The sequence below is a fragment of the Papaver somniferum genome, chromosome 1, assembly GCF_003573695.1.
Source record: "Papaver somniferum cultivar HN1 chromosome 1, ASM357369v1, whole genome shotgun sequence".
In the NCBI taxonomy this organism is placed as follows: Eukaryota; Viridiplantae; Streptophyta; class Magnoliopsida; order Ranunculales; family Papaveraceae; genus Papaver; species Papaver somniferum.
The window spans coordinates 247741927-247760002 of record NC_039358.1 but is presented as its reverse complement, the minus strand read 5'-3'; the positions used below and the strand labels follow the sequence as shown (position 1 = coordinate 247760002).

Sequence of the window (18076 nt, the reverse complement as noted above, 5' to 3'; positions counted from 1 at the left end):
CTTCTTTGCTCAGATTTGGTCCTTTAGAGCGTCCATAGTGGTGCGAGCATAACTAAAGACCAAAGACTAAAAAAAAAGATCAAATTTGGGTTTAGTCCGTCCTGTGGCGTAGCGGGTGACGAGTAAATTTGGTCGCGCGTTGATATAAAGTCCGCTTCATCGTCCAGCGTAGATAAAGATTACGCCTGGCATGGGGCGTTGATAAAGATAACGCCTGGTATGGGGCATTGATAAAGATAACGCTTGTATGGGGCGTGAACTATAGCAACGCCTGGTGTGTGGGACGGAGATTATACGTTCGCCCGGGTTCAAAAATAAAAAAAAATAAAAAATGGGGCGTTGATAAAGACAAAGCCCCAAGCAAAGTTTTCAAAACTTTGTGAAGGTGGGATCATGACTATATCAACGCCTGGGTGTCCGGCGTTAACTTTACGTACGCCTCATCCAGGCGGACATTATACCAACGCCCCATCCAGGCGGACATTATACCAACGCCCTGCATCAGGCGTTAACTTTACGAACGCGCGGCTACAGGCGGACATTATACCAACGCCCGTCGGGTAGGCGGACATTATATAAACGCCCGACTATATTTAGATTTGGTCTTAATCGCCGACCAAATTTGGTCCGAGTTTTACTCTTTGATCAAATTTTGATCGATGGTCCGTCCCACTACGCCAGCCCACTCGATACAAAATTTGGGTTTAGTCGTCCACTGCAGTTGCTCTTAGAGCGTCCACAATGGACGACTAAACCCAAATATTTGGTCCAAATATATGACGTAGTGGAAGAGAGTAAAGATCAAAAACCAGACTAAACCCAAATTCCAGACTATATTTGGTCTGGGACCAAGACCAACACCAAATTTGGTCGAGCGGAGATTAAAAATCCGTCTGGCGTGGGGCGTTGGTATAATAACCGTTTGGAGTGGGGCGTAAGTATAATGTGCGCCTGATGGTTTCAAAATGGGGGGCGGATATTATATGTGAGCCTGATGGTGGGGATCACATTATATGTGATCCTGAATAAATGGGGCGGACATTATATGTGAGCCTGATGGTGGGGCGGATATTATATGTGCGTCTGGATCAGGCGGGGGTATAATGTACGCTCGACTAAATTTTACTCGTACACCGTAGCGTAGCAATACGGATTAAACTCAAAATTTGGTCCTTTTTTTGGTATTTGGTCTTTGGTTTTGATCGTACCACTGCAGTTGCTCTAGGGACCGGATTTGAGCAAAGATTACTTACTTTTGATTAGCTTTGATAATAATAAATTTCTTCGCTATTAGAGCGATTTTTTTTTTGCGCTATTAAGGCGTATCTATCTGCATTTTCATAGTGTTTCTTTCTTTAGATTTGTTCGTGATTTGTTATCTCGGATACAATTACATCGTCTATTCAACGCTGCCAAAATCAAATTCTTCATCAGAAATATAGATCGAGGGTTTCCGGGTTATTCGCTATACATGAAATTTTTTTGGGCAAGTTACTCCTCTCTCATAGGAGCACCTCTTTTAAAGAAGAAAACAAATTAAGATGGTCGAATTATAATTTCGGGTACCATTCCTTCTCCAATCTTTATGGACAAGAATTGAGTGTTGTCGTTATAGATCGCGCTTTCTCTTCGCGATTTATTTGCGTGTTGCATCTTACTTGTATTTGTTTCATGTTTTTAATGTACTTGTCTTTCTTGAAAACCATCATGTGAACGTTTCTTATATGGAAACAAATACTTATGGTTTAATTATAAAAAAAAGTATTTGATTGGGATTTCTGTGGATAATTAAGACTTCCGAAATTCTATGGCATTCAGTTTAAATCAATTCTCTAACAACGCATTCGTTTCAAAGAGTTAGAGGATTAGGAATCCAATTACAAGGGAATTAGACTAATACTCCAAACAAAATTGTCTTATAAAATTCAGAATTAGATTCTTTTGGAATCCAGTACCTCCGAAACCTCTATTTCGATTTCACTGGTCGAGGAGTGGAATAGAGTCTAATATACCGAAATTGAGTGTTGATTGTAAAAAATGACTTAAGTGCCCTTCCTTACAGAAACAAGATCGAAGGAAAAGAAAATAAACTAGTTCGAAATGGAGGCCGGCCATTGAGATCATGTATCTAGGTTTTTGTCTCCATCAAAATTCTCCCTTCATAACGATTCACTTAATTTTTTTAATAGTTAGAACGCAAATTTTTCTTCCAAATATTCTCGCTAAACCTAAAAAAATAGTATCAAATTGTACGCCTAAAATCCAGAAAAGCAATTGTAAAGGAGTTATTCCTGTATGTTCTTATTTGGTTAGATTAAGATGTAAAACTGGTATGAATTACAATTATATGTTCTTTTGTGATTCAAAAGTGCAAGGGAAATAAAGTGATTTGGCATATTTGGATTACCTTATAATAAAATTACCTCAACCAAATGTTAGTTCTTTAAATCATCATCCTATCCTTGGAATTGAATTCCATGAATTGGATTACCTCATAATACAATTTCTGAATTCTCAATTCTCTGAAATAAACATGTTGTAAGTTTCCAAGTGTTCTATATTGAACTCTATACAGAATTAGAATATTTATTGCTCATTATTATTCCACATAAAAAAACAATCTTGTTATAAACCAATTTTAATTTCTAAGATATCATTTTATCTCTTATTTTAAATAGATAAATAAGAGATATCTAGCAATAAATAGAGGCCTTAAATCTATTTAAAAACACATTAATAAGAATTCTTTCCTCTTATTCTCTCTATTTTGCCTTATATTTTTGTTGTCTACTTTCTGATTTCCAAATCTAATATTTACAATCCTACACAACAATAAACATTCAATTACAGGGTTAGGGCACAATGGGTGTACTAATAACCAAGTTTTCCCCAAAATACCCTTTTTGTATTTATTTTCTGACATAAAACTTCATCCACCATATTAATAGAAATTAAAAATGATATGAACATCAAATAAATCAAGATTAAAAGGTACCCCATCTTTAATATTCAAAATCTTTACATATTTATACTATTAATAAACCAAATCTTTCATATAAATACGTAGAATGAATGAATGAATTTATTCGCTATCGATGTGTATAAAGGGCTTAATATCCATCAAGATGGACTACTTTAGTTTGGTGAGAATGAGACTTAAGAGTCTTTTAGAGTTAATAATAACGCTAGTACTTCTATATCTCAGCAGTGAGAAATACCATGGAGCGGAAGGAAAGAATAATAGACTGATATCGAAGGAGGAAAACATGGAGCTGGATAAAAAAACTTGACATTCTTAATAAGCCTCCTGTGAAATCTATCAAGGTAACAGATAAATTTATAAGTTCTAAAGAAAAATTTATACATATCATATATATTTTCATATTTTCAAATGCTTAATCCTTAGTTATGGCACATATATTAGATTTTTTCCCCCAAAAAAGTAAAATTTACTCTTGTTTTTATAATAATTTTCCGTGTATACTCACTTTTCATTTTTTTTTTCCTGGTTGTGTTGAATAATTGCAGACGAAACTTGGTGATGTATACCATTGCATAAACATTTATGAACAACCAGCTTTCGTCATCCATTACTCAAGAATCACAAGCTCCAGGTAAATTTTTATTTTCTTTCAAATCTATTTAGAAAAAATGAATGCAAAAAACTTTATAATGTTATTTACATGATATGGTTTACTTTCAATGCTCTATTTTTATTTTCAATAAACTATAGGTCTATTTCATAATATATTAATGAAGAATATATATATATATATATATTTATATATATATATATATATATATATATATATATATATTTATATATCAATATCTTATTTTTTGGTAACCTTTAATAACTCCTAAAGTTTAAGTCATCACTTGTTCAACAATTTAAAATCATCAATTAATTCATAAGTTCTTAACGAGATCCCTTTTTTACAGTGCAAAAACAAAATACTGCTTTTATCAAGAACGCGTAATTGGGGGATACAGAAATTAATTGGGAGATATGAATTACTATTCCCATATTTAGTTTTCTACTATGGGGTGTTTTTCCTAGGCGATGTTATTAAACTACCCGTTAAAAATATAAAATCCATATCTATATCAACTTTTCTGCGCATGTTAAGTCTAGAGAAATCAAAATCAAACCCCAACAAGTTCTTAAAGATAGGTTAAAATGAATTGTTGTTGAGAAAGAAGAAGAAGAGGAAATGGCTTCATTGAGAAGGTATACGTGATACCTAATCTTATTTAAAGTGTTGTTATTGTTGTTTTAAAACTTTGTTTAGGTTAGAATCATAAACTGAAACTTTTAAGTTTCAGTTTCAATCCACTCGCGGCATTATGTTCATGATGAATACCCTACCGATTTCTTGTGTCAGCATTGTTTTAGTTTGAATACCCTGCCGATTTCTTGTGCCGACATTGTTTTTAGTTTTAATATCATGATGATATCTAGTGCCGGCATTGCTTTTAGGATGAATACCAAGATGCCGACATTGTTTTTAGTTTGAATACCATGCCGGGACCAAAATACTTCAGAAAGTCTGTCCCAAAACTTGTTTGTGCCGTCATGCTCGATTCCAAAGTGTACCATGCCTATTTGAGGACAAAAACATACATAAAATATGTCTGAAATAGTATAACTTCCGGCATGTTATCAACTGTGTCGATTTTGGTGCCGAAATCGAAATGACCTCATTCTTTTTGCGTTCACTTCGTATTCCCCTTCTCTTCAATATGGTATCAAGAACTGATAGATTTGAATGAGTTGAATTTTATCTTTGGCTCTTCTTCTTCAATAGTTCTTCACTTCCTTGCTCATATAATTGTCTTGATTGTCCATACATACGCAATGAAGTGTTCATAACAAGTTGGGAAAGGTACATATATTATTGGAGAATAATCCCTGCATGATCGGTGGTTAGCCTTCTATTCCGGAATTATTGACGGCATGCTCGATAGAAACTACCAATGTCGATAGCCAAGTGAAAAAAACTCAAATTTCTGGACAATTCACATAATGTGCCGGCATAGAAAATTAAGCAATGTACCATGCCGACACCACTATCGACATGCTCGATAATTAGTTTTCTATGCCGGAAATGTACTTAAGGAGCACTCTTTATATTTAAAATTCCGACAACAATTTCATAATTGGGGGATATTGTGTATTGGCATGGTGAAAGTATGAATAACATGCCGATTTGGTCCATGCCGACATGGTATTCATACTTTTACCATGGCACTGAGTTTTTTAGGCGTAACAATGATGAATAGAAAAACCCCGGGACCTTGTCCAGAATTGAATAATCCCAGGATTAACCTGCTATACAAAACCAAACCAACTTCGTATAGTTGAGACCAAGCAACTAAACCTATAGTTCACCTAGTTCCGTCCGTATTCCCACGCCTCCGACCTGTAATAAGTCACGTACTTGGAACAATTCCTTTGGTTACAGTAAAGGAACAACAAATCTGTTTGGTATCAACTCTTTTCAACCAAGTGATGTGAGTTCGACAAAAAGAGCTTCTGTTTATCTCAATAAACTCCTTTTCCAGGTTCTTAGATCTATCGTATTCTCAACTTCCAAAGTAATTGTTAAGATTTAGCAATCAATACTTTAATCACAAAGAATTGTATTGATGAAGATATACACAACTAATTAATCTAATCTACCACAAGGATAAATCAATTATAGTTGGATCCTCTTTTACCGAAACAAGTATTGTGCACACCAAAGATTATGAACCCAAATCAGAAATCTTCAAAGTCTTCTTTGTCTTCAAATCTTCTTAGATCTTCAATAAACACCTGCACACAATCAACTTGAATCTCTTGTGATCAATAACGCACAAAACCAAGTCCGTTAATAATGGATTATCACAAGACGTCTTTAGATCTACAAACAGTCTAAAGATCCCCGTCGAAACTTCGATCTAGTTTGAGCGAATCTTATATCAGAAGAGAAGATTCTCAAGCATAAAAAAACTAGGTACAATCAAAGTTCAACCACCGTTAGTCAATCAAATCAATCGAAAACAAAAGATAAACCGCAATTATCTAGTTTCCCACCAACGGTACTAATAGAGCTTCTCAATCCCAAAGAAGTCTTTAAACTGAGCGGCCGTAAGAGATTTCACCTAATTAGGTTACTCTCCTCTTTGAATAGGCGGCTTCACCAGTAGCAACACAACTGAGAGAGTTTTGCTGTCTCTGAGGATTAGTTTGCTCGAAATACAAACTTTCATATTTATAGACCAAGGAATTTCCAAAACCGAAAATGTTCTCAAGATATGCAATATATTCCAGATTCGGTTTCCATAATTCCTGGAAATGCTTTGTACAAATATTAACCGAAAATCTCTTGGAAAATCTCCAACTAGTAAATGCACATTACTAATTTTCATTTTCCTAAAATAAAATTAAAAACCTTAAATAAAATATTCTCAATTTATTTTATTCGATCCGGGATTTTCTTCCTTTAGCTATTAAAAAATAACTTTGAACAATTAAAGATTAGCGTTACTGCACATGTTCAAAGTATGTCAACATCCTTACTTTGTAAGTCCTCTTTCATACTACAATCTTGAAACTGATTTGCCACACTTCCAAACAAGTTTAGAATTGGTTCATCTCACTTTCAAGAACTATGTGATTGATCAAGAACACTCAATCACCAAACATGGGTTTCACGGTTCTACCAAAACAAGCGGTTCTACCTCCATGTGAGTACTTTGCATAGTCACGCTAGTTACCAAAATTCGGTTGACTAGGTACTGGGATCGGTTCCCCACATTTATATGGTATCTAACTTGTACTTTCTACACATGTCCATAGGATCGGTTCCCCTTTGCCTAAAAACGTGTTGCACATGTCCATAGGATCGGTTCCCCTTTCTACTAAAAACTTGCTGCACCTCATACAAGGATCGATTCCCCTTTGTGATAGGTTGCACCTCTTACTAGGATCGGTTCCCCTTTACCCAGAGTCGGTCATACCAATAACACAAAATTGATTATACCATCTCAGGTGATTACTTAAGATCGGTTTCACTAATAAAAGTCATACCAATACAAAAGTCAGGCCTTTGTGAATAGTTTGACCAAGAACATAAACAACTCATGAGCGGTTATACTAATCACACATATTGGTAGTTCAAAATATGTGCAATGAATAACAATACTAATAATGTCTGGCGAGTTCTCTTTCGATTCACAAAACAAGTTCATGAATTTACTTCCTTAAAACAAATGTAAAACATTGTTTCCTAGGATGAAATCTTCACCTTATACCCATACATAATCACAATAGCATTCAAACGATTATGTCGATGTCTTATATACATAGTTTAATGGTTAAGCAATAAACCTCGTATTGTATTCCGTAATACTATGTCTAACTAGAGTATAATCATTCATGCTTCGCAGTTTTCTTTTCAATATGCACGACTTGAAAGATACATTAGGGAATGAAACAGTTCAAGTAAAATATCACTAACCTCAAGTGGAAGGATGATGTTGTCGTTGTAGCTCATTGCTTCTTCACTTCTTCAAGTCTTCGAAATACTTGTAATGTCTCATATCCTAATACTTTCAAGATAACCTATAAGAAGTTGACTCTAGTACATAATCAAGCGACTCTTTAGATGAGTTTTGGATCACTAAAATATGATAACCAAACTTGAAATACCAACGCTTGGTGGGTTCAACCGAGCTATGCTCTAACAGCTATCATTGCTAGTTATTCAGAAATACATGGCAACGACCATGAATAGTGAAGCAGGCATGTCAATATGCTCCACTTTCCAAAGTTGTAGAAATTGCAAGTTAACATATATAGGGAGGGGTAGTTTTTTGAAGGTGCTTATGCGGACCATGCGCCAAGTAAGCTTCATAGCTTAGACGAAAGAGTATAAATGATGCGTAAGTCTCATTTATAGTTGCGTAGCCTTGCTAATGGGGCATATGAAGCGAAGGCATCACTTTCCATGTTACGAACCCGATATTGCACAATCATTGTGTATCTTGGAGGAACGTCCTATACGGACTAGGTCATTACCATTATTGCCAGGCCACATCCTTGCAAACGAGTTTGGTTTAAGTTGCTATTCCTTCGAGGATGAACTATGGTTTGTGCTTGATCCCTTTAGAGTTGGGAAGGGTACGTATGCAGCCGCAATGAGTTGCAACATTTCCGGTCCAGTACTTTGTCGCTCATAACATCTATTTGAGAGATGATTGAGGCACATTGGCCTCTCATATCATCTGGCTGGGTAGATCGACACAGAAGATGATTGTGGCCAAACTTGATGAGACAAGTTGATACAGATGAGCAAGTTATAGCCTATCTGGACGCTAAAAACCCGAGTGTCATAATTTAGCTCAAGATGGGTCTAAATTGATTGAAAACGACCCAACGACCAGGACGTGATCCTATGAATCACGGTCTTCGAGTTTTAGCCAATTTCCATCGTTTAGGGCCTCAAAGAGCCGTTTTTGTCGTTTTAAGAAATTTTTTGTTTTCTTAATAAACCCTTTGTGGAAAAAGGGTAAGTTGGAACGGTGTAGAAGCTAATTTATCTACCCCATGCTCCACGAGCATGCTTTCAAGGGAAAATGAACGTGCATTTTTCTAGTTTTAAGGCCCGGTAAGTAGCATTAAAATGGCACATCAGGGAATTTATATCCTGTGTAAAATTTCTGGTCCGTCACAGAGATAGTAGAGAGGACGCACACACAGAAAAAATTAGAGACTGCATCTCTGTAAACTTGATACAATTTCATTAGTAAATAACTATGCCTTTTATAGGCTACAAAACTGTACAGAAACATCCTATTTACACTCCACTAACAAGTGCACGTCGCACATCTAACCCCTAATTATTAGGAATACTATCGCCCCACGAACGATAAAAACTTAACTAAGTATATTGTGATGAAAATTCTCAGATCACTGCCATCTGGATAAGATTCGAAGAAGCATGCCATCGTTGAAGGAAATAACCTTGATGCTCTTTCGAGAAACACATTGGTTGGAAAGCTAAAGATCTTTGACAATGAGCACACATCCAAAATCGGAAAGGATGTTTCCTTCAAAGCACAAAAGAACACTAAATTACTTGACAAAAGTAAAAGTGTTTATGTCTCCGAGGATGATCTCTCTGAGACTGATTCATCAGATGGAGATCTTGACAAATCAGTCTTTATGATCACAAGACAGTTTAGAGATCTTCTATTGAAGAGAAGTAAACGGTTTTCAAGAGGCAAACCTAGGTCGTCAGTTAAACCTCACAATCGCGTTCCTCCTAAAAACAGGGATGCTGACGAGGCTGATGACGAGGATATGCCACAATGCTTTAAGTGTAAAGGTTTTGGTCATTTTGCGAATAAGTGTCCAAATCGTAGAAATACACTGGAAACAAAGGTCTTGCTGCAACTCTTGATGAAATGTCTGATCACTATGATTCCAATGAAGACGAAAAATTAAGTGTTGCACTTCTTTGTGAAGATATCGATTTTGATAACTGTAACAACGCATATATCAATCTTGATATTCTTCCAGAAAGAAACTCAACCAATCTGGAAGAATAAATTAACCTTTCTGTTGGAAACTCTTTGTCTGATTTTTCAGGTTCCACTCTGTGCCTAGCAGCTTGCACATCTCGGGAGTCCGAATCAGCATATCCATTGACATGTTCTTATTGTTCACTCAAGGGTCATGAACTTTCAAAGTGTTTCAAGTATAAACACAAGATGAGACATGTCAAGAGACTTCAACAAAGAGCAAACCTAGGAAACAAGCTCAAACTTGTTCAAAAAACCACTGAGGTATGTAAGATTTTATCCTCTTCAAAGAAGTTGGTTTCCAAATATAGGTCAAGACCACTAGAGAAAAGAGTATGGTCTAAACACTTTGATAGACAGGGATCTACGAATTCCTTTCAAAAGTGTCATGGTGGACAAATTGTTGTTCTCCACAACACAACTTAATTGTGTTGTTTTTGTGCATCTTGTGTCATGTGCCTGATTAAAAGAGACAAGAACTTGCACACCTCAGGCTTAAAAAGAAAAAATATTTTTTTTTTCTTTTCTGTTCTTTTCTGTATGATTTGAATTCTTTCACATCTAATTGATATTGGAAGAAACCTCCATATATATCAAAAGAAGGTTATTCTCGACTATTCCACTCTCTTAAGGGTCGTGAATCGAGTGTGCGTGAACCTATATGGTTAAAATGTTCCATAACTCTACATTCCTTTTTCCTTCTCTAAAACTCTTTTCAAAATGTTCCATAACTCTACATTCCTTTTTCCTTCTCTAAAACTCTTTTCATCTTAAAGAATGCCTGTTGAGTTTATATTATGATTTCCTTTCACAAACCCATACACGTATGGAGACTCCAAGCATCACGTATTCTGATGGAAAAGATGTTAATATGATTGTCAAGCCATCAATCATGAAGAAAAAAATAAAAATCTCCGTTGCCTCCAACTTTGAAAAGAAAAAGAAGGAATGTGAGGAAGCCAAGAGTTGTTCCTTCAAATTCTCAGAAGTTTTCTGATGTTCTTGAAGAGTTGAAGGAAGCAAGGAAGGAGATTCAGCAAATAAAGGCTTTTGTTGTGAGAACTCTCGAAATTCAGAAGGCCCTGGTTCGACATCATCAGCCTAGAAGGTTCGTTGGAATCGACTCATTTCTCCATGAATCTTATGTTCCAATGGCTGGTGATGACAAGGAGTTCGGGACGATAAATAATTCTTCAGAGGTCTCAATGTCTAGTAAATCTTCTTTTTGTGTTTTTAGAAGAATAACTAGGGTTTGGAATAGCCATTATTGTGAGTACACATAGCTATGTCCATCGATTTTCATCTTCATTGTTTTTAGATTTATTTATTTAAATTCTAAAGTATTTTTTGGAAGATGATTTTTGTAATTTTAATATTTATGATTTTATATATTTCAAATTTTTATTGGATATGTTGTTTACGTCCGTGAACCTGTGACTGTCTCATACTTGTTCAAAAGTTATCTCTATTATGTCGATATGAATGTATTGATGGAAGATAGAATGAACTTTTAACATTACAAAAGTTAAAGCCTTTTATGTCATGTTTTGATAAAAAGAAAGGATAAAAATTTTGTTTACAAGGATTAAGTCTATTTTATGTCATTGTGCAAATAGTGATGAAATATAGAATGAATCTTTGTTTATTCCTCAGTATTTGGTCGATCTCCGATCCACAATCTTTGTACATATACTGTGTTGTTCCATAAGGTTTCTTATGTTGAGCACAATTGACTGAGTTGTTCATTCTCTTATGATTAACTTAGTTGTTGCTCCATAAGGTTCCCTATGTCAAACATGATCAACTAAATTAATTATTCTCTTTTGGTTATTTTAGTTGTTGCTACGTAAGTTCGCCTATGTCGAGCATGACCAATTAAATTGATCGATTTTTGTAGTTAATTTGGTTGTATATTACAATTGAATTAATCATGGGTTCTCTTGTGATTAATTTGGTTGTATTTTTCGATTGAACTAACTATGGGTTCTCTTGTGGTTATTTTAATTGAATTTTTTGGATACAAATTCATGTTTTCATGTGATTTGGTTGTCCAAAGAAATCCTTCTTTTCTTGTGAAAGTAAGGTCGCCTTTGTTGTTCCTCCGGGGATGAAATTTTATGGGGGAGAGTTCTTTTGAACTTGTGCTTAATTTCTAAATCTTTGTGGGGAGTGCGGCTGTGGAATTTTTAGGGGTCATCTTGTATGTTCATTAACTCCTTGATGAATGCATTTAGCTTCGGCTTTATGATTGTATCTAAATTTGTTGGTATGTTAATACACCTTTTGGTCATGATGTATCTCCGTGGAAATTTCGTAGGATCCCACTAATTTTCGTACCTTTGCTAATTTTTTTGACAAAAAGAGGCATAATTAATGTGTATTTCACACTACAAATACATATGGTTTACGGATCATCATTGAAGGGGGAGTGGTTTTAATGTTGAGATATGTATTGACTAAGGGGGAGTGATGCATATCACCATAGTGTTATTGTCAAAGTTGTGATACAATTGAACTTTGATGTTGTATAATAATACTATGACATTGTATAACAATGATTGAGAGCATTTTGTTTTCTCATTGTTATAGCTACGGATCTTCAACAAATGTAATGCTGAACTTACAACCTTTAGGATCATGTAGTACTTGGAAGTGACGAAGATTTCGAGTCGCGTTGAAGATGCCAAATAAATCAAGCATGTGGATAAGAAGCTACATTTTTTAATGTTTTTTTGTAATACATATGTATTGATAGTTTTTCACTAAAATTGACAAAGGGGGAGATTGTTAGAGCATTTCTCGGTCAAACTCGCATGCGTTGCTATCTCAAGCATGTTTGTCAATGTTAGTGATCAAAACTATAAGTCTTGATTTCTAGCCTATTTGTAGATGTCTCAGACTAGGACATAAATAGTGTAGTTGAGCTTAAATATCTCGACGTTCATCTCTTGAAGACGAAGAACTACTAAGGGGATATTGTGGAACTTCTTCGGCAAAAGGTATGTGGAGACTTGAACTTATCTATCACTTGGAAAGTCTATTTCTACTATCTCCTATATTGAGACATAAGTCGTGTGCGATATAGTTTTTTCTATACACATTTGAGATTTCGAGTTGAGTATATCTCGTTTACATATTTCTCGAAATATGTGTTGGTAAGATTTCGCTTCGACTAAGTTCATCTTATATCATGAGAAAATTACCGAATAACATCTTACATGGTATGTGTGATACTCCTTTCCCATATATGATTCTGGAGGGAGAGGATTCTGTAATTGCTATTTCTGCTCGACTCGCATGATTTGGTTCCCGCTAACTTCTGACTTCTTGTACTCATCCATAGCACTCTCATGACACTTGTGGCCATCTGTTCGCTCCTAATTTTTACGACTCTTTCAAGGGCAAGAAAATTCAAACATTGATGATACGAGGATGTGACTGCACCAATCTCATGCAACCAGTCTCGTCCTACAATCGCGTTGTAGGGAGCTCTACAGTAAAGCAATAGGAAATTACCTAGAACAGACTTGTCATCCACTGTTATAGGAATCTTCACTTTTCCAATCGCCTTTGTAACTTCGCCGCTGAAACCAATAATTGGATTTTCATCTTCCTCGATCAATTCGTCTGGCAGATTCATAGAGGAATAAGCTCCTGAAAACAGCACGCTTACTGGGCTTCCTGTATCCACTAAAATCCGGTGTACACGAAACAGGCCAATCCAAGCAGTTATAATGGTATCATCATTGTGTGGAGAATATACATCTATCATGTCTGCTTCATAGAACTCGATCTTTGTGCACCTAAGCTCCCGAATTTCTGCTCCATTTCCACTGACAAAATCGATATGATTTGTCAAGTACCATTCTTTTAACTGCCTGAGCTTCCTCCTGGTTTCATCTTCCGATGCCCGCCTGGACATTGAATGGATCCTGGCGTGACTGACATTTATCACATGTGCTTTAATCACGTGTGTTGTACCAAACTTTCCAGGACCTTTCCCAAAATCCTTTTTCACGTACTCTTGCAGCTTTCCAGCGTCGATCATTCGCTGGACCTCGATCTGTAGAGCACGGCAATTCTCGGTCTTGTGACCATGGTATTTATGAAACTTGCAGTTTTTTCTCCTATCACGTTTATCACGTGTCTCTGCTGGAAAAGGACGAGGGGGGCTCAAATCCTTGCTGATTTTCTCATACAACTCTGCGAGCTGTATGTTCAATGGCGTCAGCTTCAAGTCATGAATTTTCTGATATCCAATTTCCATTCGTTCACCTTGGTTATTCTCTCGGACTTCACCTCTATCATTGTGCTGGCCGCTCGAACCGTTCTTCGACTTTTTTTTCCTCCAATCATTTGGATGATTGGATGATCTATTAACATATCTCGTCTCTCGAGCTTTGGAATCATCCTCCACTCGAGCATATTCTTTCACTCGATCATACAGTCCTTCCAGAGTCTTTGGTGGTCTCTTGACCAAGGAACCGTACACACCTATTTGATCGTACTGGTACGCCTGCTTGTAAGATGCGATGAAGATTTGATCGTTGACACCATCAACCTATGCTAACTCTTGCTTGAAGCGTCGAGTAAACTGTCTGATGCTTTCCTCCTTCCGAATTGCTAGAAGGAACAAATCGTGGCATCCTTTCCGATCACGTCTGTTGTACTTGTAGTGGGAGCATAATTCTACAACCAATTCATGGTAAGTACCGATTGACTGTTCCGGGAGTTTATTGAACCATTTCATTGCTCCTCCAGCCAGTGACTGTGGAAACATTTTGCACATCAAATCATCACTGTGCTGCCACAAAATCATGGTAGTTTCATAGTATAAAACATGCTGATCTGGATCATCTGTTTTCTCATCGAATTCTGGCATATTTGGAACTAGATAATTCATTGGCGGCCAGAATTCTCTGATATTCAGCTTGAAAGGGGATCATGCAGACCGATGCAACCGGTCTATCTTTTCTTCTTTGGACTGCTTTTTCGACATTACTTTCTCGATCATCGTGCAAAGGCGAGCTTCTGTTATTGCGCTCACGTCGCCATCTGAGGAACTGTCTTCATGCTCATAATCGCGGTCTTCTGGAATATGAGTTTTAGATATCATTATTTTCCTCTCGGGTCTAGTAGGCTCTCTTCTAGCTCTGCCTTGATCCAAACGAGCATAGTAATCGTGTGAAAATTCTCTATCATCGTGCCGATCTCGAACCTCGTCTTCGTTAATCCTGAGACGTTTTGAATGGTTGGTAGTTCTGTCCACACTCTACTGAGTTGCGGATGGTCGGGTCCCTGCTCGACGAGGTTGTACACGAATTCTTTTAGGTAAGTCTCCAGTGACCAACAATTTTTTCTGTGGTCAATCAAGATCGACCACCTTTCTGTTTTGGTCTGCACCTTGTGGGTTAATTCGATTTCCAAGACGCTGCCATACAGAACGACCCCTCTGCTTGTTCAGATTACCAGTCCTAGGTCGAGACGGGTTCTCCCGTTCCAATCTCAGGAGAGAGCGTTCTCCTTCTCCAACTCGTTAAGCTGATTGCGCAACAGTTCTTCCTCTGTACTAGGAGTTGCGGTGCGCCCATCTTGCAGGTATTGTTGATTTCCATTCCTCCTAGACGGGCTACCGAACGCATGCCCTCTGTTTCCTCGAACTTGTGGGTTTCCCCCATCAACATACATTCCTTCGTCACCGATCACTCATTGTTTTCCCCCTCTCCGATTCAGATATGGAATTCTGTCACGGAAACGATCTCGATCTCGTCCATGATCCAGGGATCTGTTATGAGCATGATCTCGACCCTGCCTGTTTCCAGTGGGTACTGCTGGGTCTGACTGAACCTCAATTTCGTGCCTTTCAGCTTCGTCTCTCCTGTGTTTTTGGGGATCGCTGTCAGAATCATCTCTTCGTGCATTCTGTATGATTACTGCCATAACTCGATCTGGTAAAAAACGATTATCTTTTCTCGAAAACCTTGGTCAGCGCCAATGTTTGTATGGTAAAAAATTACTTCTACCCCAAACACGAATTTGATGATGATTTTGCTGAGAATCGAACCGCTGCTTCAAACTCCAATTGGATTGAGTAATTGGGGGAGGGGTACCTGCAAAAAACCCTCCGATGTTAAAGTCAGTTTTAGGGGTTTTTCGCAGGAGTTTTAGTGGGTAATATTGCATACCTTCTTTGGGTTGTAAAACATCCATTTATATGTTTACAAATTTCTGTTTTAAATGCAGGCATGAATTGCAATTACTAGCCCTGCATGCCTCCTGCAGTAACTGTCCCTTGCATGCCTCCTGCAGTAACTGACATTGATTGTCCCTGCATGCTTCCAGACTCTTCTTCTTGGGTAATGGAATTGGCTAAACCAAAAGGTGCAAAGGGTTGGCCCAAGTTAAGTGTACATGCCTAGCCTAAAAGAGAGAAGTGTGCATAAGCCCACAGTGGGGCGAAAATATCCGCAAGGAAAACAACATGGGGCTGAATCATCCATGGCTACGAGATTAAATTGTGTCGCGCAGCACTGGATCGGGATTACTGAATTAAGTTACGCCCGCTTCACCGAATCAGGGCTTCGGAAAATATGCTCCCGTCACCGGAAAAGATGAAGACGTCGGCCTCTACTGGTGATGACGTCATGCTGACGTCATGACGGAAGATGCTAACGGCGTGAGGAATATGCCAACGACGTTAAAACACTAACGGAATATTTCGTGAATATGCTTACGCCGTCAATAACAATAACGGAATATGCTACGGAATCTGCATCTGCTGACGTTATCGCCTAGTCAGCTGCTGACCGTGCTTTGCTTATGACGTGTCAATCTCTGGTTGGTCAATCGATGCTGACGTGGCAAACACGGTTCGGCTACCTTGCGGACGTGGCACGACATTGCTCGTCCTCCTCACTGACGTGGCACCTTGCTGACGTGGCAGGACATGGCTTGTCCTTTTTGTTGACGTGGCAATGTCGATGTGGCACCTTGCTGACGTGGCACGACATTGCTCGTCATCTTTGTTTACGTGGCACCTCGTAGACGTGGCGCGTCCTGATTCGTCCGCCTTGTTGACGTGGCGCGTCCTGATTCGTCCGCCTTGCTGACGTGGCATGCCCTGATTCGTCCGCCTTGCTGATGTGGCACCCATTGCTGATGTGGTGAGATGATGTGGAAATGGTGGTTTGGGCTCTCCACTTTGCTTGACAAGGACCCATGTGAATAGGCTTCTATGTATGGTGCATTTGTGAGGCCTAGTTAGCCACATTTGGCCCAATGAACTATACTTAGCTTATTATGAGGAACTTTTTAGGCTTAAGTTAGCCCAATTTTGGTGTAGAATAATAAGGGTACAGACACCCATGATTGAAAATCACGCGCTTGAAGAAAGGCATGCATAACAATTTTCCACCACAAGTAATTAGAGCCATCGAAGACTGGTGGTACGTTTATAGAGATATCACCTATGTCTAGGGCTGTTCATGGTCGGTTTTGGTTCGGTTTTTAGCCAAACCAAAACCGAAACCAATACTATCGGTTTCTTAAAATATGAACCAAACCAATCCATTAACCATTGGTTCGGTTTCTTAATGGTTCTAGCCGGTTTCGGTTTATTCCAGCGGTTTATCGGTTAACCGGCTGCTATGTCAGTTTCAGGAAACTGACAGTTCAAATCTAAGAAAAAAAAAACATGGTTTAAAGATTTTCAAACCTACCTACAGGCTACATACATTCCCATTCCATACATAATCCAAATTCATAACATTCTTAAACACAATTCAAAAGATAAAGATTAGTAATTCAAAAGATCCACAGTCTCCATAACATCTGAACAACATCGACACTTTCCAGCTATGCATCCACAAAATCAACTGATAGCTTCAGACTTTCCAGGGTTGCTGACTGCATGTATATGAAAATGGCAAGCAACTGGTAGTTAGAATCTAATTCACGTATATTTCCACTAATCATGATGGCAAACAATACATGAAAATGCTAACAGTGAAAAGACGTGACATGTAAACACACCATCAGGAGGACAATGTATCTTTCTTTGCTAACTGAACAGGTAATAACTTAACAGGTTTAAGAGGCACTAAATTAGCACATTAAGACTTTAAATTAAATCCAAAGAAAACATGCTTCCAATTGGTGAGATGAATTACCTTGGTACTCCTTAGTCCTCAACATCATCATCTGTTATGTTTACGAACATGGATTTAGAGAGAGAGTCCAAAAATTCTGCAATGAACAAATGCACGATCAGTAGTATACAGTGAGTTGAAAGAGAAAAAATTGAAGATTGTTTAGGATTTTCTGAAATTCAATTAGGGAAGAAATTAATGATGATGCTGAGATGATTGTTAAATTTAATCAAAGTAAAAGAGAAACTGAATTCAATTGTTTGGCTAGAACTAATTCAGAAGTAGAAGATTTATCTCTCAATAGCATACAACAGAGTTACAGTTCTTGCAACTTAAATCCCCCAACCCAATTTTGACTG

At 37.6% G+C, this 18076-nt stretch overlaps 1 protein-coding gene across 1 annotated transcript; it reads right to left on the bottom strand.

Moving 5' to 3' along the window:
- Nucleotides 1-12784: 12784 nt before the first annotated feature.
- LOC113276331 lies at nt 12785-14686 on the bottom strand. The gene is made up of 3 exons (XM_026525921.1): nt 14573-14686; nt 14267-14374; nt 12785-14086 (listed from the first exon to the last, which is right to left on the bottom strand). Exons 1-3 carry the CDS (start codon nt 14684-14686, stop codon nt 12785-12787), a joined length of 1524 nt encoding a protein of 507 aa, XP_026381706.1.
- Nucleotides 14687-18076: the final 3390 nt, after the last annotated feature.